The sequence below is a fragment of the Rattus norvegicus genome, chromosome 1 (genome assembly GCF_021556685.1).
Source record: "Rattus norvegicus strain SHRSP/BbbUtx chromosome 1, alternate assembly SHRSP_T2T, whole genome shotgun sequence".
NCBI classification, from domain to species: domain Eukaryota; kingdom Metazoa; phylum Chordata; class Mammalia; order Rodentia; family Muridae; genus Rattus; species Rattus norvegicus.
Genome location: NC_141534.1, coordinates 71,727,188 through 71,745,712, shown reverse-complemented (window position 1 = coordinate 71,745,712; position 18,525 = coordinate 71,727,188). Strand labels below are relative to the sequence as shown.

Here is an 18,525-nt window from a genome sequence, read left to right as displayed (position 1 = left end):
ATCTACAGTGTTTGGGTAGTGGCTTAGTACTTTGGGTAGTCCCTGGAAGCTCTGGTTGGTTGGCATTGTTGTTCATATGGGGTCTCAAATCCCTTCAAGCCCTTCCAGTCCTTTCCCTGATTCCTTCAACAATGGGAGTCCCGTTCTCAGTTCAGTGGTTTGCTGCTGGCATTCACCAATGTATTTGCTGTATTCTGGCTGTGTCTCTCAGGAGAGATCTATATCCGGTTACTGTCAGCCTGCAGTTCTTTGGTTCATTCATCTTATCTAATTGGGTGGCTATATATGTATGGGCCTCTTGTGGGGCAGGCTCTGAATGGGTGTTCATTCTGCCTCTGTTCTAAACTTTGCCTCCCTATACCCTGCCAGGGTATTCTTGTGCCCCTTTTAAAGAAGGAGTGAAGCGTTCACATTTTGATCATCCCTGTTGAGTTTCATATGCTCTGTGCATCTAAGGCACATCAAGCATTTGGGCTAATAGCCACTTATCAATGAGTGCACACCATGTGTGTTTTTCTGTGATTGGTTTACCTCACTCAGGATGATATTTTCCAGTTCCATCCATTTGCCTATGAATTTCATAAAGTCATTGTTTTTGATAGCGGAGTAATATTCCATTTTGTAGATGTACCACATTTTCTGTATTCATTCCCCTGTTGAAGGGCATCTGGGTTCTTTCCACTTTCTGGCTATTATAAATAAGGCTGCTATGAACATAGTGGAGCATGTGTCTTTTTTATATGTTGGGGCATCTTTTGGGTATATGCCCATGAGAGGTATAGCTGGGTCCTCAGGTAGTTCAATGTCCATTTTTCTGAGGAAACTCCAAACTGATTTCCAGAATAGTTGTACCAGTCTGCAATCCCACCAACAATGGAGGAGTGTTCCTCTTTCTTCACATCCTCGCCAGCATTTGCTGTCACCTGAGTTTTTGACCTCAGCCATTCTCACTGGTGTGAGGTGAAATGTCAGGGTTGTTTTGATTTGCATTTCCCTTATGACTAAAGATGTTGAACGTTTCTTTAGGTGTTTCTCAGCCATTCGGCATTCCTCAGCTGTGAATTCTTTATTTAGCTCTGAACCTCGTTTTTTTAATGGGGTTATTTGTCTCCCTGTGGTCTAAATTCTTGAGTTCTTTGTATATTTTGGATGTAGACCCTCTATCAGTTATAGGATTGGTAAAGATCTTTTCCCAATCTGTTGGTTGCCGTTTTGTCCTAACCACAGTGTCCTTTGCCTTACAGAAGCTTTGCAGTTTGATGAGATCCCATTTGTCGATTCTTGATCTTAGAGCATAAGCCATTGGTGTTTTGTTCAGGAAATTTTTTCCAGTGCCCATGTGTTTGAGATGCTTCCCCACTTTTTCTTCTTTTAGTTTGAGTGTATCTGGTTTGATGTGGAGGTCCTTGATCCACTTGGACTTAAGCTTTGTACAGGGTGATAAGCATGGATCGATCCGCATTTTTCTACCTGCTTCCCTCCAGTTGCACCAGCACCATTTGCTGAAAATGCTATCTTTTTTCCATTTGATGGTTTTGGCTCCTTTGTCAAAAATCAAGTGACCATTGGTGTGTGGGTTCATATCTGGGTCTTCAATTCTGTTCCATTGGTCTATCTGTCTGTTTCTGTACCAATACCATGCCCCTTTATCAGTATTGCTTTGTTATACTGCTTGAGTTCAGGGATAGTGATTCCTCCGGAAGTCCTTTTATTGTTGAGGATAATTTTATCTATTATGGGCTTTTTCTTATTGCAGATGAATTTGCAAATTGTTCTGTCTAACTCTCTGATGATGTATTGGTATTTTTATGGAGATTGAATTGAATCTGTGGTTTGCTTTTGGTAAAATGGCCATTTTTACTATATTAATCCTGCCAATCCATGAGCCAGGGAGATCTTTCTATCTTCTGAAATCTTCAATTTCTTTCTTCAGAGGCTTGAAATTCTTTTCATACAGATCTCTCACTTGCTTGGTTAAAGTCACACCAAGGTATTTTATATTATTTGGGACTATTATGAAGGGTGTCGTTTCCTTAATTTTTTCTTGGCCTGTTCCCCTTTTGTGTATAGGAAGGCACTGATTTATTTGTGTTAATTTTATACCCAGCCACTTTGCTGAAGTTGTTTATCAGGTTTAGTAGTTGTCCGGTGGAACTTTTGGGATCACTTAGATATACTATCATATCATCTGCAAATAGTAGTATTTTGACTTCTTCTTTTCCAATCTGTATCCCCTTGATCTCCATTTGTTGTCTGATTGCTCTGGCTAGAACTTCAGACCTATATTTAATAAGTAAGGAGAGAGTGGGCAGCCTTATGTAGTCCCTGATTTTAGTGGGATTGCTTAAAGTTTTCTCCATTTATTTTAGTGTTAGCTACTGGTTTCCTGTATATGGCTTTTATTATGTTCAAGTATGGGCCTTGAATTCCTATTCTTTCCAGGACTTTTATCATGAAGTTGTGTTGAATTTTGTCAAATCCTTTCTCAGCATCAAATGAAGTGATCATGTGGTCTTTATCTTTCAGTTTGTTTACATAATGGATTATGTTAATGGTTTTCTGTATATTAAACCATCCCTGCATGCCTGGGATGAAGTGTACTTGATTGTGGTGTATGATTGTTTTGATGTGCTCTTGGATTTGGTTTGCCAGAATTTTATTGAGTATTTTTGCATCGATATTCATAAGGGAAATTGGTCTGAAGTAGTCTTTTTTTGTTGGGTCTTTGTGTGGTGTAGGTTTAAGAGTAATTGTGGCTTCATAGAAGGAATTTGGTAGCTCTCCACCTGTTTCAATGTAGTGGAATAGTTTGGATAGTATTGGTATGAGGTCTTCTATGAAGGTCTGATAGAATTCGGCCCCAAACCCATCAGGACTTAGGCTCTTTTTGGATGGGAGACTTTAATGAGTGCTTCTATTTCTTTAGGAGTTATGGGGTTGTTTAAGTTGTTTATCTGTTCCTGATTTAACTTCGGTACCTTGTATCTGTCTAGGAAATTGTCCATTTCCTTCAGATTTTTAAGTTTTGTTGAATATAGGCTTTTTTAGTAGGATCTGATGATTTTTTGAATTTCCTCTGAATCTCTAGTTATGTCTCCCTTTTCATTTCTGATTTTGTTAATTTGGACACACTCTCTGTGTCCTCTCATTAGTCTGGTTAAGTGTTTATCTATCTTGTTGATTTTCTCAAAAAACAACTTCTGGTTCTGTTGATTCTTTGCATGGTCCTTTTTGTTTCTAGTTGGTTGATTTCAGCTTTGAGTTTGATTATTTCCTGCCTTCTACTTCTCCTGTGTGTACTTGCTTCGTTTTTCTCTGGAGCTTTTAGGTGTGCTGTCAAGCTACTGATACATGCTCTCTCCTGTTTATTTGTGCAGGCACACTGTGCTATGAGTTTTCCTCCTAGCACAGGTTTCATTGTCTCCCATAATTTTGGCTATGTTGTACCCTCATTTTCATTAATTCCTAAGAAGTCTTTAATATCTTTCTTTATTTCTTCCTTGACCAGGTCATCATTGAATAGAGCACTGTTCGCCTTCCTTGTATATGTGGGAGTTCTTCCCTTATCGTTTTTGAAGGCCAGCTTTAGCCTGTGGTGGTCTGATAGGACGCATGGGATTATTTCTATCTTTCTATATCTGTTGAGTCCTGTTTTGTGACCAATTATATGGTCAATTTTGGAGAAAGTACCATGAAGTGGTGAGAAGAAGGTATATCCTTTTGTTTTAGGATAGAAGTTTCTACAAATATCTGTTAAGTCCACTTGATTAATGACTTCTCTTAGTCTATGTCTCTGTTTATATTTCTGTGTGGCTATATATCTGTCTATATAGTCTGTCTATATTTCTGTTTCTATGATCTGTCCATTGATGAGAGTGGGGTGTTGAAATCTCCTACTATTTTTGTGTGAGGTGCAATGTGTGCTTTGAACTTTAGTAAGGTTTCTTTTATATATGTCGGTGCCCTTGTATTTAGAGCATAGTTAGGATTGAGAGTTCATCTTGGTGGATTTTTCCTTTGAAGAATATCAAGAGTTCTTCCTTATCTTTTTTGATGACTTTTAGTTGAAAATCGATTTTTTTCAAAATTAGAATGGCTACTCCAGCTTACTTCTTTAGACCTTGCTTGGAAAGTTGTTTTCCAGCCTTTCACTCTGAGGTAGTGTCTGTCTTTGTCTCTGAGGTGTGTTTCCTGTAGGCAGCAGAATGCAGGGTCTCATTGCATATCCTGTTTGTTAATCCATGTCTTTTTATTGGAGAGTTGAGTCCATTGATGTTGATAGATATTAAGGAAAAGTGATTGTTGCTTCCTGTTATATTCCTATTTGGATGTGAGATTATGTTTGTGTGCTTTTCTTCTCTTTGTTTTGTTGCCAAGACGATTAGTTTCTTGCTTTTTCTAGGGTATAGTTTGCCTCCTTATGTTGGGCTTTACCATTTATTATCCTTCGTAGCGCTGGATTTGTAGAAAGATATTGTGTAAATTTGGTTTTCCCATGGAATATCTTGGCTTCACCATCTACATTAATTGTGTGTTTTGCTCGATACAGTAACCTGGGCTGGTATTTGTGTTCTTTTAGGGTCTGTATGACATCTGTCCAGGATCTTCTGGCTTTCATAGTCTCTGGTGAGAAGTCTGGTATGATTCTGGTAGGTCTACCTTTATGTGTTACTTGACCTCTTACCATTTCTGCTTTTAATATTCTTTCTTTGTTTTGTGCTTTGGTGTTTTGACTATTATGTGACGGGGAGTTTTTTTTTTTTTTTTCTCATCCAATCTATTTGGAGTTCTGTAAGCTTCTTTTCTGTTTATGGGCATCTCTTTCTTTAGGTTAGGGAAGTTTTCTTCTATGATTTTGTTCAAGATATTTACTGGTCCTTTGAGCTGGGAGTCTTCACTCTTTTTTATACCTAGTATCCTTAGGTTTGATCTTCTCATTGAGTCCTGGATTTCCTGTATGTTTTGGACCAGTAGCTTTTTCCGTTTTACGTTATCTTTTAAAGTTTTGTTGATGTTTTCTATGGAATCATCTGCTCCTGAGATTCTCTTTTCTATCTCTTGTATTCTGTTGGTGATGCTTGTATCTAAGTCTCCTTGTCTCTTCCTTTGGTGTTCTATATCCAGGGTTGTTTTCCTTTGTCCTTAATTTATTGCTTCTATTTCCATTTTTAATTCCTTCCCCTGTTTGATTGTGTTTTCCTGTAATTCTTTCAGGGATTTTTGTGAATCCTCTCTATAGGCTTCCTGTTGTTTGTTCATGTTTTCCTCTGTTTCTCTTAGGAGTTCTTTAAGTCTTTCTTGAATTCCTCTATCATCATGATCAAATGTGATTTTAAGTCTAGATCTTGCTTTTCTTGTGTGTTTGGATATTCAGTGTTTGCTTTGGTGAGAGAATTGGGCGCTGATGATGTCATGTAATCTTAGTTTATGTTGCTTGGGTTCTGGTGCTTGCCTCTTGCCATCAGGTTGTCTCTGGTGTTACCTTGCTCTTCTATTTCTGACAGTGGCTAGACTGTCCTATAGGCCTGTTTGTCAGGAGTGCTCTAGACCTGTTTTCCTGTTTTCTTTCAACCAGTTATGGGAACAGAGTGTTCTGCTTTTGGGCGTGTAGTCTTTCCTGTCTACTGGTCTTCAGCTGTTCCTAAGGGCTTGTGTCCTGAGACCACCAGGGAGGCCGCTTCCAGCAGAAAAGTTGTTCTTACCTGTGGTCCTGCAGCTCAAGTTGCTCCTGGGGGACTGCTTTTGAATTCTCCATGAGGGCGGCAACCAGGAGGGACTGTGCCCCCTTTTCCGGGAGCCCCCATGCACTGGGGTCCCAGATGGAATTAGGTGTTTTCCTCTGGAGTCAGAAATGTGGGCAGAGTGTAGTCTCTTCTGGGTTCCCAGGCGTGTCTACCCCTCTGAAGGTTTAGCTCTCCCTCCCATTGAATTTGGGTGCAGGGAGTTTTTGATAGGGTCCCTTTAGATTCGGGAGGGGTCTGGACCGCAGGGGTCCTGCTGCTTGAGGGTCCCTATCTTCTGGTTACCAGAGGCCCTCTACAGTTTCTTTTTGGGCCAGGGATGTGGCAGGGGTGGCCAATATTGGTAGTCTCTCCCACTCTGCATTCTCAGGAGTGCCCACCTGTCTGGGCGGTGAGCTCTCTCTCCCAAGGGGTTTGGGTGCAGGGAACTCTGGGTTGTATTTTTTTTAAAGACAGGGTCTCTTTCTCTGGTTCAGGAGGCTGTCCTGGAACTAATAATGGGACCCAGGCTAATTCTTTCCATAGACGCTGAGTGTTGGAATTCCAGGTGTGTGTCATCATGCCTGGCTGTCTCTATTAATGAACACTGGCCCAGTTTAGTGGTCCATATTAATTATGCCTCTCTTAAGTCTTTAGGAGGCTTCCTTATTCTGGGGTTCCTTCCATCAGTAACTAAATAGTCATTACAGTGACTGCTACACACACACAAACATTCTGAAGCCCTAGTAGTTAGTCCAACTCCAGAAGCTCTGAGTAGGCTGCCAAATGACCAAACAGCATAGCAGAAGTCTTGTATCTTAGAAGGGCAGAAGGCAATAAGCTGAATAGAGGGCCTTCAAAAGAAAACCTCATGTCCTAATCCTGGGACCTGTGTGTCCCCATTTAGAAAAATGGTCTTCAGTGATGTAATAAAAGCTCTTTCAATGTGGTCATCCTGGATTTAGTTTAGTTCTTTTACACAGGGCAAGTGTCCTTGTAAAAGACAGATGGGGGAAGAGAAAGTCACATCAAGACAGGACACAGAGTCCAGGAGATCTGGAGTTCTTGAAGCCAGAAGAAAGTGGGGCCCAAACAACCTGACCTCTGCTGCTCACTTCCAGAATTGTGGGAGAACAGGTTACTCTGTGTCCTTCAGATTCCTAGTATTATGTCTTGTCTGTGGGGAATGGACAAGGAAGGTGGGACGAACAGAAAGGGTAGGGTGACCCAGGCCTCCAGTGGTATGGAAGATGAAGACAGATATGTGGGTGACATCTAACCTACCCAACTGTAAAATGGCACTGAAGGACAGGAGGAAATATGTGCCACCTGCAAAAAGGACAATGGACTCTAACGACAGGGCAACAGGTCTGAGTTTGAGACAGGTCAAATTCGAGCCAGCTCGGATCAGTCTGTACCAAGGGATGGAGTTGGGTAATGCCACAGGCTGAGGAGTGAGGGGATCTGTACAGGCATGATCCCTACGGGACCTCAGAGGAAAAATGAAGAGAGTAGGGGCATCTAATGCATTCTGAGGCCTCCACAGGAGCTGCAATGACATGAGGCAAGGTTCACAGTGGCCTGTGTCCAACAAAGGAAGAAGGTGCTCTAATGATGGGCAGTAGACCTTGTCTTTCTCCTGATCATGCTTGAGCCCTGGTTCCATTATTTTGCCTTTGCTATGGCAGTGGAGAGATAACAGTAGGCTGGGTAAGTCTTTGGAAGTTCAATATCGTTCCTTGTGGGGCTGAGTGCTTTGAGTCAGAGGCTGGATGGACTCTAAACACTTCTTCTGCTGAGTGCTCCCAGGGGGAAATACCCAGATTCTGTCAGTAAGGGGTGACCATACATCACAGCTACATCAAGTTCTTTGTGGTTTCTGCTAGTCTAGAGTGTCTAGACCAGGATGTGTGAGGAAAAGGCCCTTTTGTCCAGGCCCCAGTAGCTGGTTATTTCTTGGAAGATGGTACCTAGCACTTGGGAGTACAGTGAACACTGCAGACCTGCTCATGTACCTCTTGTAGCTCCTCACGCAGTTCCTCCAGGGCACTCAAGGAGGGAATCGCTTGTGCCTGAGCCTGCAGTGCTTCTAGGGCCAGTGTCAGGTGGCCCTCCCCATGCCACAGTGTGTTCCAGACTGCCTGATGCTCCTCCTCATTATTGCTCTGCTGAGTCTGGGGATGCCAGTACTCCAGGACCAGGCAGCCTCTGGCCACAATGAAGATAATGGCCTTACATGACATCTCAGCACCCAGCTCTGCTGCTGCCCCCTCATTCAGCAGATTGATGTTTGTGCCCTGGAAGCCCAATAGGCTCATCTTGGTCTACATCTCCACCCAGTGGTACATCTGGGCTGGCAGCAGGAAGTTGTAGGTCTTGAAGAACTCACTGTGTGGGAGTCATCCTTGATGTGGTTGGCCAGTGACTTGCTAACCTGCTGGATGCCCAAGTAGAACAGCTTTGCCATGGGGAATGTGCCCATTACCATCTTGGCGGCCACCCTGGGCACCGGTTTCACACTTTTGGTAATATCTACCTGTGACTTTGTATGTCTGTTCCAATCTGCTGCAGTAGAGATAGAGAAATAAGATCACCAGTAAAAAACTCTCATAAAGGATAAAGCCTGGGAATCAAATGGGATAACTAATACATTAAATAATGCGCTATTTATATACATGTAATAGGAGATACAGCTCAATACCAAGGAAGGTAATATTTTTCTTTTTTTTTCTCTTTTATTTTTTTTTATTAACTTGAGTATTTCTTTTTTTTTTTTTTTTTTATTAACTTGAGTATTTCTTATATACATTTCGAGTGTTATTCCCTTTCCCGGTTTCCGGGCAAACATCCCCCTCCCCCCTCCCCTTCCTTATGGGTGTTCCCCTCCCAAACCTCCCCCATTGCCGCCCTCCCCCCATAGACTAGTTCACTGGGGGTTCAGTCTTAGCAGGACCCAGGGCTTCCCCTTCCACTGGTGCTCTTACTAGGATATTCATTGCTACCAATGGGGTCAGAGTCCAGGGTCAGTCCATGTATAGTCTTTAGGTAGTGGCTTAGTCCCTGGAAGCTCTGGTTGCTTGGCATTGTTGTACTTTTGGGGTCTCGAGCCCCTTCAAGCTCTTCCAGTTCTTTCTCTGATTCCTTCAATAGGGGACCTATTCTCAGTTCAGTGGTTTGCTGCTGGCATTCGCCTCTGTATTTGCTGTATTCTGGCTGTGTCTCTCAGGAGCGATCTACATCCGGCTCCTGTCGGTCTGCACTTCTTTGCTTCATCCATCTTGTCTAATTGGGTGGCTGTATATGTATGGGCCAAATGTGGGGCAGGCTCTGAATGGGTGTTCCTTCAGTCTCTGTTTTAATCTTTGCCTCTCTCTTCCCTGCCAAGGGTATTCTTTTTCCTCATTTAAAGAAGGAGTGAAGCATTCACATTTTGATAATCCGTCTTGAGTTTCGTTTGTTCTAGGGATCTAGGGTAATTCAAGCATTTGGGCTAATAGCCACTTATCAATGAGTGCATACCATGTATGTCTTTCTGTGATTGGGTTAGCTCACTCAGGATGATATTTTCCAGTTCCAACCATTTGCCTACGAATTTCATAAACTCGTTGTTTTTGATAGCTGAGTAATATTCCATTGTGTAAATGTACCACATTTTCTGTATTCATTCCTCTGTTGAAGGGCATCTGGGTTCTTTCCATTTTCTGGCTATTATAAATAAGGCTGCGATGAACATAGTGGAGCACGTGTCTCTTTTATATGTTGAGGCATCTTTTGGGTATATGCCCAAGAGAGGTATAGCTGGATCCTCAGGCAGTTCAATGTCCAATTTTCTGAGGAACCTCCAGACTGATTTCCAGAATGGTTTTACCAGTCTGCAATCCCACCAACAATGGAGGAGTGTTCCTCTTTCTCCGCATCCTCGCCAGCATCTGCTGTCACCTGAGTTTTTGATCTTAGCCACTATCACTGGTGTGAGGTGAAATCTCAGGGTTGTTTTGATTTGCATTTCCCTTATGACTAAAGATGTTGAACATTTCTTTAGGTGTTTCTCAGTCATTCGGCATTCCTCAGCTGTGAATTCTTTGTTTAGCTCTGAACCCCATTTTTTAATAGGGTTATTTGTTTCCCTGCGGTCTAACTTCTTGAGTTCTTTGTATATTTTGGATATAAGGCCTCTATCTGTTGTAGGGTTGGTAAAGATCTTTTCCCAATCTGTTGGTTGCCGTTTTGTCCTAACCACAGTGTCCTTTGCCTTACAGAAGCTTTGCAGTTTTATGAGATCCCATTTGTTGATTCTTGAACTTAGAGCATAAGCCATTGGTGTTTTGTTCAGGAAATTTTTTCCAGTGCCCATGTGTTCCAGATGCTTCCCTAGTTTTTCTTCTATTAGTTTGAGTGTGTCTGGTTTGATGTGGAGGTCCTTGATCCACTTGGACTTAAGCTTTGTACAGGGTGATAAGCATGGATCGATCTGCATTCTTCTACATGTTGCCCTCCAGGTGAACCAGCACCATTTGCTGAAAATGCTATCTTTTTTCCATTGGATGGTTTTGGCTCCTTTGTCAAAAATCAAGTGACCATAGGTGTGTGGGTTCATTTCTGGGTCTTCAATTCTATTCCATTGGTCTATCTGTCTGTCTCTGTACCAATACCATGCAGTTTTTATCACTATTGCTCTTTAATACTGCTTGAGTTCAGGGATAGTGATTCCCCCTGAAGTCCTTTTATTGTTGAGGATAGCTTTAGCTATCCTGGGTTTTTTGTTATTCCAGATGAATTTGCAAATTGTTCTGTCTAACTCTTTGAAGAATTGGATTGGTATTTTGATGGGGATTGCATTGAATCTGTAGATTGCTTTTGGTAAAATGGCCATTTTTACTAAATTAATCCTGCCAATCCATGAGCATGGGAGATCTTTCCATCTTCTGAGGTCTTCTTCAATTTCTTTCCTCAGTGTCTTGAAGTTCTTATTGTACAGATCTTTTACTTGCTTGGTTAAAGTCACACCGAGGTACTATATATTATTTGGGTCTATTATGAAGGGTGTCGTTTCCCTAATTTCTCTCTCGGCTTGTTTCTCTTTTGTATAGAGGAAGGCAACTGATTTATTTGAGCTAATTTTATACCCAGCCACTTTGCTGAAGTTGTTTATCAGCTTTAGGAGTTCACTGGTGGAACTTTTGGGATCACTTAAATATACTATCATGTCATCTGCAAATAGTGATATTTTGACCTCTTCTTTTCCGATCTGTATCCCTTTGATCTCCTTTTGTTGTCTGATTGCTCTGGCTAGAACTTCAAGAACTATATTGAATAAGTAGGGAGAGAGTGGGCAGCCTTGTCTAGTCCCTGATTTTAGTGGGATTGCTTCAAGTTTCTCTCCATTTAGTTTAATGTTAGCAACTGGTTTGCTGTATATGGCTTTTACTATGTTTAGGTATGGGCCTTGAATTCCTATTCTTTCCAGGACTTTTATCATGAAGGGGTGTTGAATTTTGTCAAATGCTTTCTCAGCATCTAATGAAATGATCATGTGGTTCTGTTCTTTCAGTTTGTTTATATAATGGATCACGTTGATGGTTTTCCGTATATTAAACCATCCCTGCATGCCTGGGATGAAGCCTACTTGATCATGGTGGATGATTGTTTTGATGTGCTCTTGAATTCGGTTTGCCAGAATTTTATTGAGTATTTTTGCGTCGATATTCATAAGGGAAATTGGTCTGAAGTTCTCTTTCTTTGTTGTGTCTTTTTGTGGTTTAGGTATAAGAGTAATTGTGGCTTCGTAGAAGGAATTCGGTAGTGCTCCATCTGTTTCAATTTTGTGGAATAGTTTGGATAATATTGGTATGAGGTCTTCTATGAAGGTTTGATAGAATTCTGCACTAAACCCGTCTGGACCTGGGCTCTTTTTGGTTGGGAGACCTTTAATGACTGCTTCTATTTCCTTAGGAGTTATGGGGTTGTTTAACTGGTTTATCTGTTCCTGATTTAACTTCGATACCTGGTATCTGTCTAGGAAATTGTCCATTTCCTGAAGATTTTCAAATTTCATTGAATATAGGTTTTTATAGTAAGATCTGATGATTTTTTGAATTTCCTCTGAATCTGTAGTTATGTCTCCCTTTTCATTTCTGATTTTGTTAATTTGGACGCACTCTCTGTGTCCTCTCGTTAGTCTGGCTAAGGGTTTATCTATCTTGTTGATTTTCTCAAAGAACCAACTTTTGGTTCTGTTGATTCTTTCTATGGTCCTTTTTGTTTCTACTTGGTTGATTTCAGCTCTGAGTTTGATTATTTCCTGCCTTCTACTCCTCCTGGGTGTATTTGCTTCTTTTTGTTCTAGAGCTTTTAGGTGTGCTGTCAAGCTGCTGACATATGCTCTTTCCATTTTCTTTCTTCAGGCACTCAGCGCTATGAGTTTTCCTCTTAGCACAGCTTTCATTGTGTCCCATAAGTTTGAGTATGTTGTATCTTCATTTTCATTAAATTCTAAAACGTTTTTAATTTCTTTCTTTATTTCTTCCTTGACCAGGTTATCATTGAGTAGAGCATTGTTCAATTTCCACGTATATGTGGGCATTCTTCCCTTATTGTTATTGAAGACCAGTTTTAGGCCGTGGTGGTCCGATAGCACGCATGGGATTATATCTATCTTTCTGTACCTGTTGAGGCCCGTTTTTTGACCAATTATATGGTCAATTTTGGAGAAAGTACCATGAGGAGCTGAGAAGAAGGTATATCCTTTTGCTTTAGGACAGAATGTTCTATAAATATCCGTTAAGTCCATTTGGCTCATGACTTCTCTTAGTCTGTCGACATCACTGTTTAATTTCTGTTTCCATGATCTGTCCATTGATGAGAGTGGGGTGTTGAAATCTCCCACTATTATTGTGTGAGGTGCAATGTGTGCTTTGAGCTTTAGTAAGGTTTCTTTTACGTATGTAGGTGCCCTTGTATTTGGGGCATAGATATTTAGGATTGAGAGTTCATCTTGGTGGATTTTTCCTTTGATGAATATGAAGTGTCCTTCCTTATCTTTTTTGATGACTTTTAGTTGGAAATTGATTTTATTTGATATTAGAATGGCTACTCCAGCTTGCTTCTTCTGACCATTTGCTTGGAAAGTTGTTTTCCAGCCTTTCACTCTGAGGTAGTGTCTGTCTTTGTCTCTGAGGTGTGTTTCCTGTAGGCAGCAGAATGCAGGGTCCTCGTTGCGTATCCAGTTTGTTAATCTATGTCTTTTTATTGGGGAGTTGAGGCCATTGATATTGAGAGATATTAAGGAATAGTGATTATTGCTTCCCGTTATATTCATATTTGGATGTGAGGTTATGTTTGTGTGCTTTCATTCTCTTTGTTTTGTTGCCAAGACGATTAGTTTCTTGCTTCTTCTAGGGTATAGCTTGCCTCCTTATGTTGGGCTTTACCATTTATTATCCTTTGTAGTGCTGGATTTGTAGAAAGATATTGTGTAAATTTGGTTTTGTCATGGAATATCTTGGTTTCTCCATCAATGTTAATTGAGAGTTTTGCTGGATACAGTAACCTGGGCTGGCATTTGTGTTCTCTTAGGGTCTGTATGACATCAGTCCAGGATCTTCTGGCCTTCATAGTTTCTGGCGAGAAGTCTGGTGTGATTCTGATAGGTCTCCCTTTATATGTTACTTGACCTTTTTCCCTTACTGCTTTTAATATTCTTTCTTTATTTTGTGCGTTTGGTGTTTTGACAATTATGTGACGGGAGGTGTTTGTTTTCTGGTCCAATCTATTTGGAGTTCTGTAGGCTTCTTGTATGTCTATGGGTATCTCTTTTTTTAGGTTAGGGAAGTTTTCTTCTATGATTTTGTTGAAGATATTTACTGGTCCTTTGAGCTGGGAGTCTTCACTCTCTTCTATACCTATTATCCTTAGGTTTGATCTTCTCATTGAGTCCTGGATTTCCTGTATGTTTTGGACCAGTAGCTTTTTCCGCTTTACATTATCTTTGACAGTTGAGTCAATGATTTCTATGGAATCTTCTGCTCCTGAGATTCTCTCTTCCATCTCTTGTACTCTGTTGGTGAAGCTTGTATCTACAGCTCCTTGTCTCTTCTTTTGGTTTTCTATATCCAGGGTTGTTTCCATGTGTTCTTTCTTGATTGCTTCTATTTCCATTTTTAATTCCTTCAACTGTTTGATTGTGTTTTCCTGGAATTCTTTCAGGGATTTTTGCGATTCCTCTCTGTAGGCTTCTACTTGTTTATTAATGTTTTCCTGTGTTTCCCTAAGTGTGTTCATGTCTTTCTTGAAGTCCTCCAGCATCATGATCAAATATGATTTTGAAACTAGATCTTGCTTTTCTGGTGTGTTTGGATATTCCATGTTTGTTTTTGTGGGAGAATTGGGCTCCGATGATGGCATGTAGTCTTGGTTTCTGTTGCTTGGGTTCCTGCGCTTGCCTCTTGCCATCAGATTATCTCTAGTGTTACTTTGTTCTGCTATTTCTGACAGTGGCTAGACTGTCCTATAAGCCTGTGTGTCAGGAGTGCTGTAGACCTGTTTTCCTCTCTTTCAGTCAGTTATGGGGACAGTGTGTTCTGCTTTCGGGCGTGTAGTTTTTCCTCTCTACAGGTCTTCAGCTGTTCCTGTGGGCCTGTGTCTTGAGTTCACCAGGCAGCTTTCTTGCAGCAGAAAATTTGGTCTTACCTGTGGTCCCGAGGCTCAGGTTCGCTCGTCGGGTGCTGCCCAGGGGCTCTCTGCAGAGGCAGCAACCAGGAAGACCTGTGCCGCCCCTTCCGGGAGCTTCAGTGCACCAGGGTTCCAGATGGTTTTTGGCTTTTTCCTCTGGCGTCCGAGATGTGTGTGCAGGGAGCAGTCTCTTCTGGTTTCCCAGGCTTGTCTGCCTCTCTGAAGGTTTAGCTCTCCCTCCCACGGGATTTGGGTGCAGAGAACTGTTTATCCGGTCTGTTTCTTTCAGGTTCCGGCGGTGTCTCAGGCAGGTGTCCTGCCACTCCTGGGCCCTCCCCCACGGGAGCCCAGAGGCCTTATACAGTTTCCTCTTGGGCCAGGGATGTGGGCAGGGGTGAGCAGTGTTGGTGGTCTCTTCCGCTCTGCAGCCTCAGGAGTGCCCACCTGACCAGGCGGTTGGGTCTCTCTCTCACCGGGTCTGGGAGCAGAGAGCTGCTGCGGGCCGGGATCCGCGGGTGTGGGACTTCCGGTAAACACAGAACGTGCCCAGTCCTAGAGAAATTCTGCTTCCGTGTGTCCCAAGCTCACCAGGCAGCTTTCTTGCAGCAGAAAATTTGGTCTTACCTGTGGTCCCGCGGCTCAGGTTCGCTCGTGGGGTGCTGCCCAGGGGCTCTCTGCAGCGGCAGCAACCAGGAAGACCTGTGCCGCCCCTCGGTAATATTTTTCTAATGGAGGAAAGGTGTGAGAAAGAGAAGGGGCTTCTGGGGCATGATTGTGTCCTGTTCTGACCTGAGACATATATATTAAAATGGTATGGACAACTATGTTGCTTGATATCCTGCTAGAACTGAGAAGCAGGTTCTATATGCTTTAATAAATCAATTTTCTCTCCTTTGGCTAAACTGCATTTATCAGTAAAAGCCATCTTCTTCAAAGCCAATTGCCTGGATAACCAGTGGCTCCAAAGTCATAGGAACACTTCACAATAAGGTTTTGCTGATGCAAAATAGGAGTAAATGTAGAAGGCTTAGTTGAAGTAGATTAGTCATTTTGCCTCTCTGGATTGATTCTAATAGTAAGGAAGAAAACCAATGAACAAATGGCAGATGAAAACTTGAAACCAATTTGTAAGACAACACTCATTTTTATTATTCCATCTCCTATGATAGCAATTATGTATTTACGATTCAACGGGGCCGTTTATCATTCACTGGTCAGTGTGCTCAAGGTTTTCCTAGACAACAATATGATTTGTCTCAGAAAACTATCTGAGGTATGGAAACATATTTTTCTAGACTACTCTCAAGAAATTGAGGAAGGATGCAGGAATTTTTGTTTCTACATATGCATTTGGCATATAAAATTTCCTTTTGAAAAATATCAACATTGATGTTTCTGAGAACATGCCACAAATTTATTATATCCTCATATAATTTTAAGTCAAAACTCAGCTCCATATGTCACAGTACTCTGTGTTCTTTTTTTGAAGTTGTTTCTATTGTTGCTGTATATATTTTTTCCAGAAGAATTTCAAGTCATTTTTTGCTGAAGTAATTTTTACAATAGTCGTTCCCCTCTTTGCCCGATCCCACAAGTCTCAGTGGTTTACAACCACAAACAATTGCTGCTTTCTTCACAGGTCAGTGCAGTTGGCTGTAGCAGCTTTGCTCCAGGCTTTGGATGTTCAAGTTTGTTATGGGGATCTTCATTCTGAAACTTGGGTGAAGGAGCAGTGGTTACCTCAAGCCAGGATTTCTCAAGAAGCAGGTCAGAAGGACAAGCAACCATGAAAGCCTAGGAAAGCACATTGAAAGACTGGGCTCAAGATGTAATATATGGTATTTTCTCACATTCTCAGGAGTAAAGGAAGTCACATGACTAAACTACTTATTCAGGTGGGAAGGAGAAGTCTCCCACCCCTCCTTCATTTAAGGGAGGGATGGAATGAGTCCTAAACACTGGGGTCAACTATGTTTGCTCAACTGTATTACAATCAGTATTCTCACATTGGCAGGAAGTATGTGTTTATTCATTGACATGTGCATACACGTCTGTGTTTAAGGATTTTTACTTTGTTGACTAACAATAATAATAAGGAAAAGTCATGAGTCATAAGTCAATTCCCATCATGCAAATTAGGACAATACATCTTAGAAAGGTGGTACATGACCTCAGCTCATCTCATAAGCACAGTATTCTAATGTAACATGACAATGAAAAATGGAACTTTCCCACATACTGTAATTCCCAAAATTCTTTACTGCCCGACCCACTGGAAAATGCAAATAGTAACTGATGGAACTGGCTATTTGAAATCCTTGCCCAGAGCACTGAAGTCAATCCTATTCACTTTTAAGGGTAAAGAGACACTTACATTAACTCTGCATTTACACAGGAGCCTTGAGTAGAATTATTCATGCTGACACTGCTTATAGGCAACCAATTCTTGAGCATCATCTCATTTTGTAGAAAAGAAACCAGGGTTGGGGATTTAGCTTAGTGGTAGAGCGCTTGCCTAGCAAGCGCAAGGCCCTGGGTTCGGTCCCCAGCTCCGAAAAAAAAGAGGAAAAAAAAAGAATGAAAAGAAACCACATCTGATTGGCTCTGAGAGCATCATAACTGCCAATAGCCTTAGATGCATCAACTCTCAACCTAGGCCTTTAGCATTACCTGGCCTCCATAAAGAAATCTGGCAATAAAAGGGGAAGAGACTTCTCTTGCCAAAGTCTGTTGAGCAAGAGAGTTCATTGCCTGTCCTTTTAAAATGGACTCCATTAGGGAACTCAAAGGCACACATAAATGGAACAACCCCAAGCACACCATGTACTCCAGCTTTCCTTCATCTTACAGCTTCCTCTCAAGCCCTAGGTGCTCCCTCTTAGATCTGAAGGGTTGAAAACTGTTAGTTTTCAACAGGTGCAACAGCCACAGTCAATTTCAGACAAATCTCCCACCCTCATCATTTCTTTCCATAAAGAGAATTTTTTTAACTTGAGTATTTCTTATATACATTTCGAGTGTTATTCCCTTTCCCGGTTTCCGGGCAAACATTCCCCTCCCCCCTCCCCTTCCTTATGGGTGTTCCCCTCCCAACCCTCCCCCATTGCCGCCCTCCCCCCATAGACTAGTTCACTGGGGGTTCAGTCTTAGCAGGACCCAGGGCTTCCCCTTCCACTGGTGCTCTTACTAGGATATTCATTGCTACCTATGGGGTCAGAGTCCAGGGTCAGTCCATGTATAGTCTTTGGGTAGTGGCTTAGTCCCTGGAAGCTCTGATTGCTTGGCATTGTTGTACTTTTGGGGTCTCGAGCCTCTTCAAGCTCTTCCAGTTCTTTCTCTGATTCCTTCAATAGGGGACCTACTCTCAGTTCAGTGGTTTGCTGCTGGCATTCGCCTCTGTATTTGCTGTATTCTGGCTGTGTCTCTCAGGAGCGATCTACATCCGGCTCCTGTCGGTCTGCACTTCTTTGCTTCATCCATCTTGTCTAATTGGGTGGCTGTATATGTATGGGCCACATGTGGGGCAGGCTCTGAACGGGTGTTCCTTCAGTCTCTGTTTTAATCTTTGTCTCTCTCTTCCCTGCCAAGGGTATTCTTGTTCCCCTTTTAAAGAAGGAGTGAAGCATTCACATTTTGATCATCCGTCTTGAGTTTCATTTGTTCTAGGCATCTAGGGTAATTCAAGCATTTGGGCTAATAGCCACTTATCAATGAGTGCATACCATGTATGTCTTTCTGTGATTGGGTTAGCTCACTCAGGATGATATTTTCCAGTTCCAACCATTTGCCTACGAATTTCATAAAGTCATTGTTTTTGATAGCTGAGTAATATTCCATTGTGTAGATGTACCACATTTTCTGTATCCATTCCTCTGTTGAAGGGCATCTGGGTTCTTTCCATTTTCTGGCTATTATAAATAAGGCTGCGATGAACATAGTGGAGCACGTGTCTTTTTTATATGTTGGGGCATCATAAAGGGAAATTTTATTTATTCTTCAGTTACCTTTTTTCTCTTTTCATAGGAGAAGCCTTTACTGGAGGGCCAATACTCTTTTGCTTCACCACAAAGTTCAGATGAGGAGATGATTCAGTATATTTTAAAAGGAAGGCAAGGAGGGGCAGGACCCTTCCAGT

The 18,525-nt window shown here is 41.8% G+C and overlaps 1 protein-coding gene and 1 pseudogene across 1 annotated transcript in view; both read right to left on the bottom strand.

Moving 5' to 3' along the window:
* The window catches only part of Zfp54-ps2 (zinc finger protein 54, pseudogene 2), an 85,634-nt gene extending 78,248 nt beyond the window's left edge, over window positions 1-7,386 (bottom strand). Inside the window, 1 exon segment of the mRNA XM_087602851.1 lies at window positions 7,005-7,386. Within this exon segment, the coding sequence (XP_087458977.1) occupies window positions 7,005-7,386 (382 nt within the window).
* A 283-nt stretch (window positions 7,387-7,669) lies between these two features.
* Window positions 7,670-8,208, bottom strand: Opa3-ps1 (outer mitochondrial membrane lipid metabolism regulator OPA3, pseudogene 1; annotated as a pseudogene).
* Window positions 8,209-18,525: the final 10,317 nt, after the last annotated feature.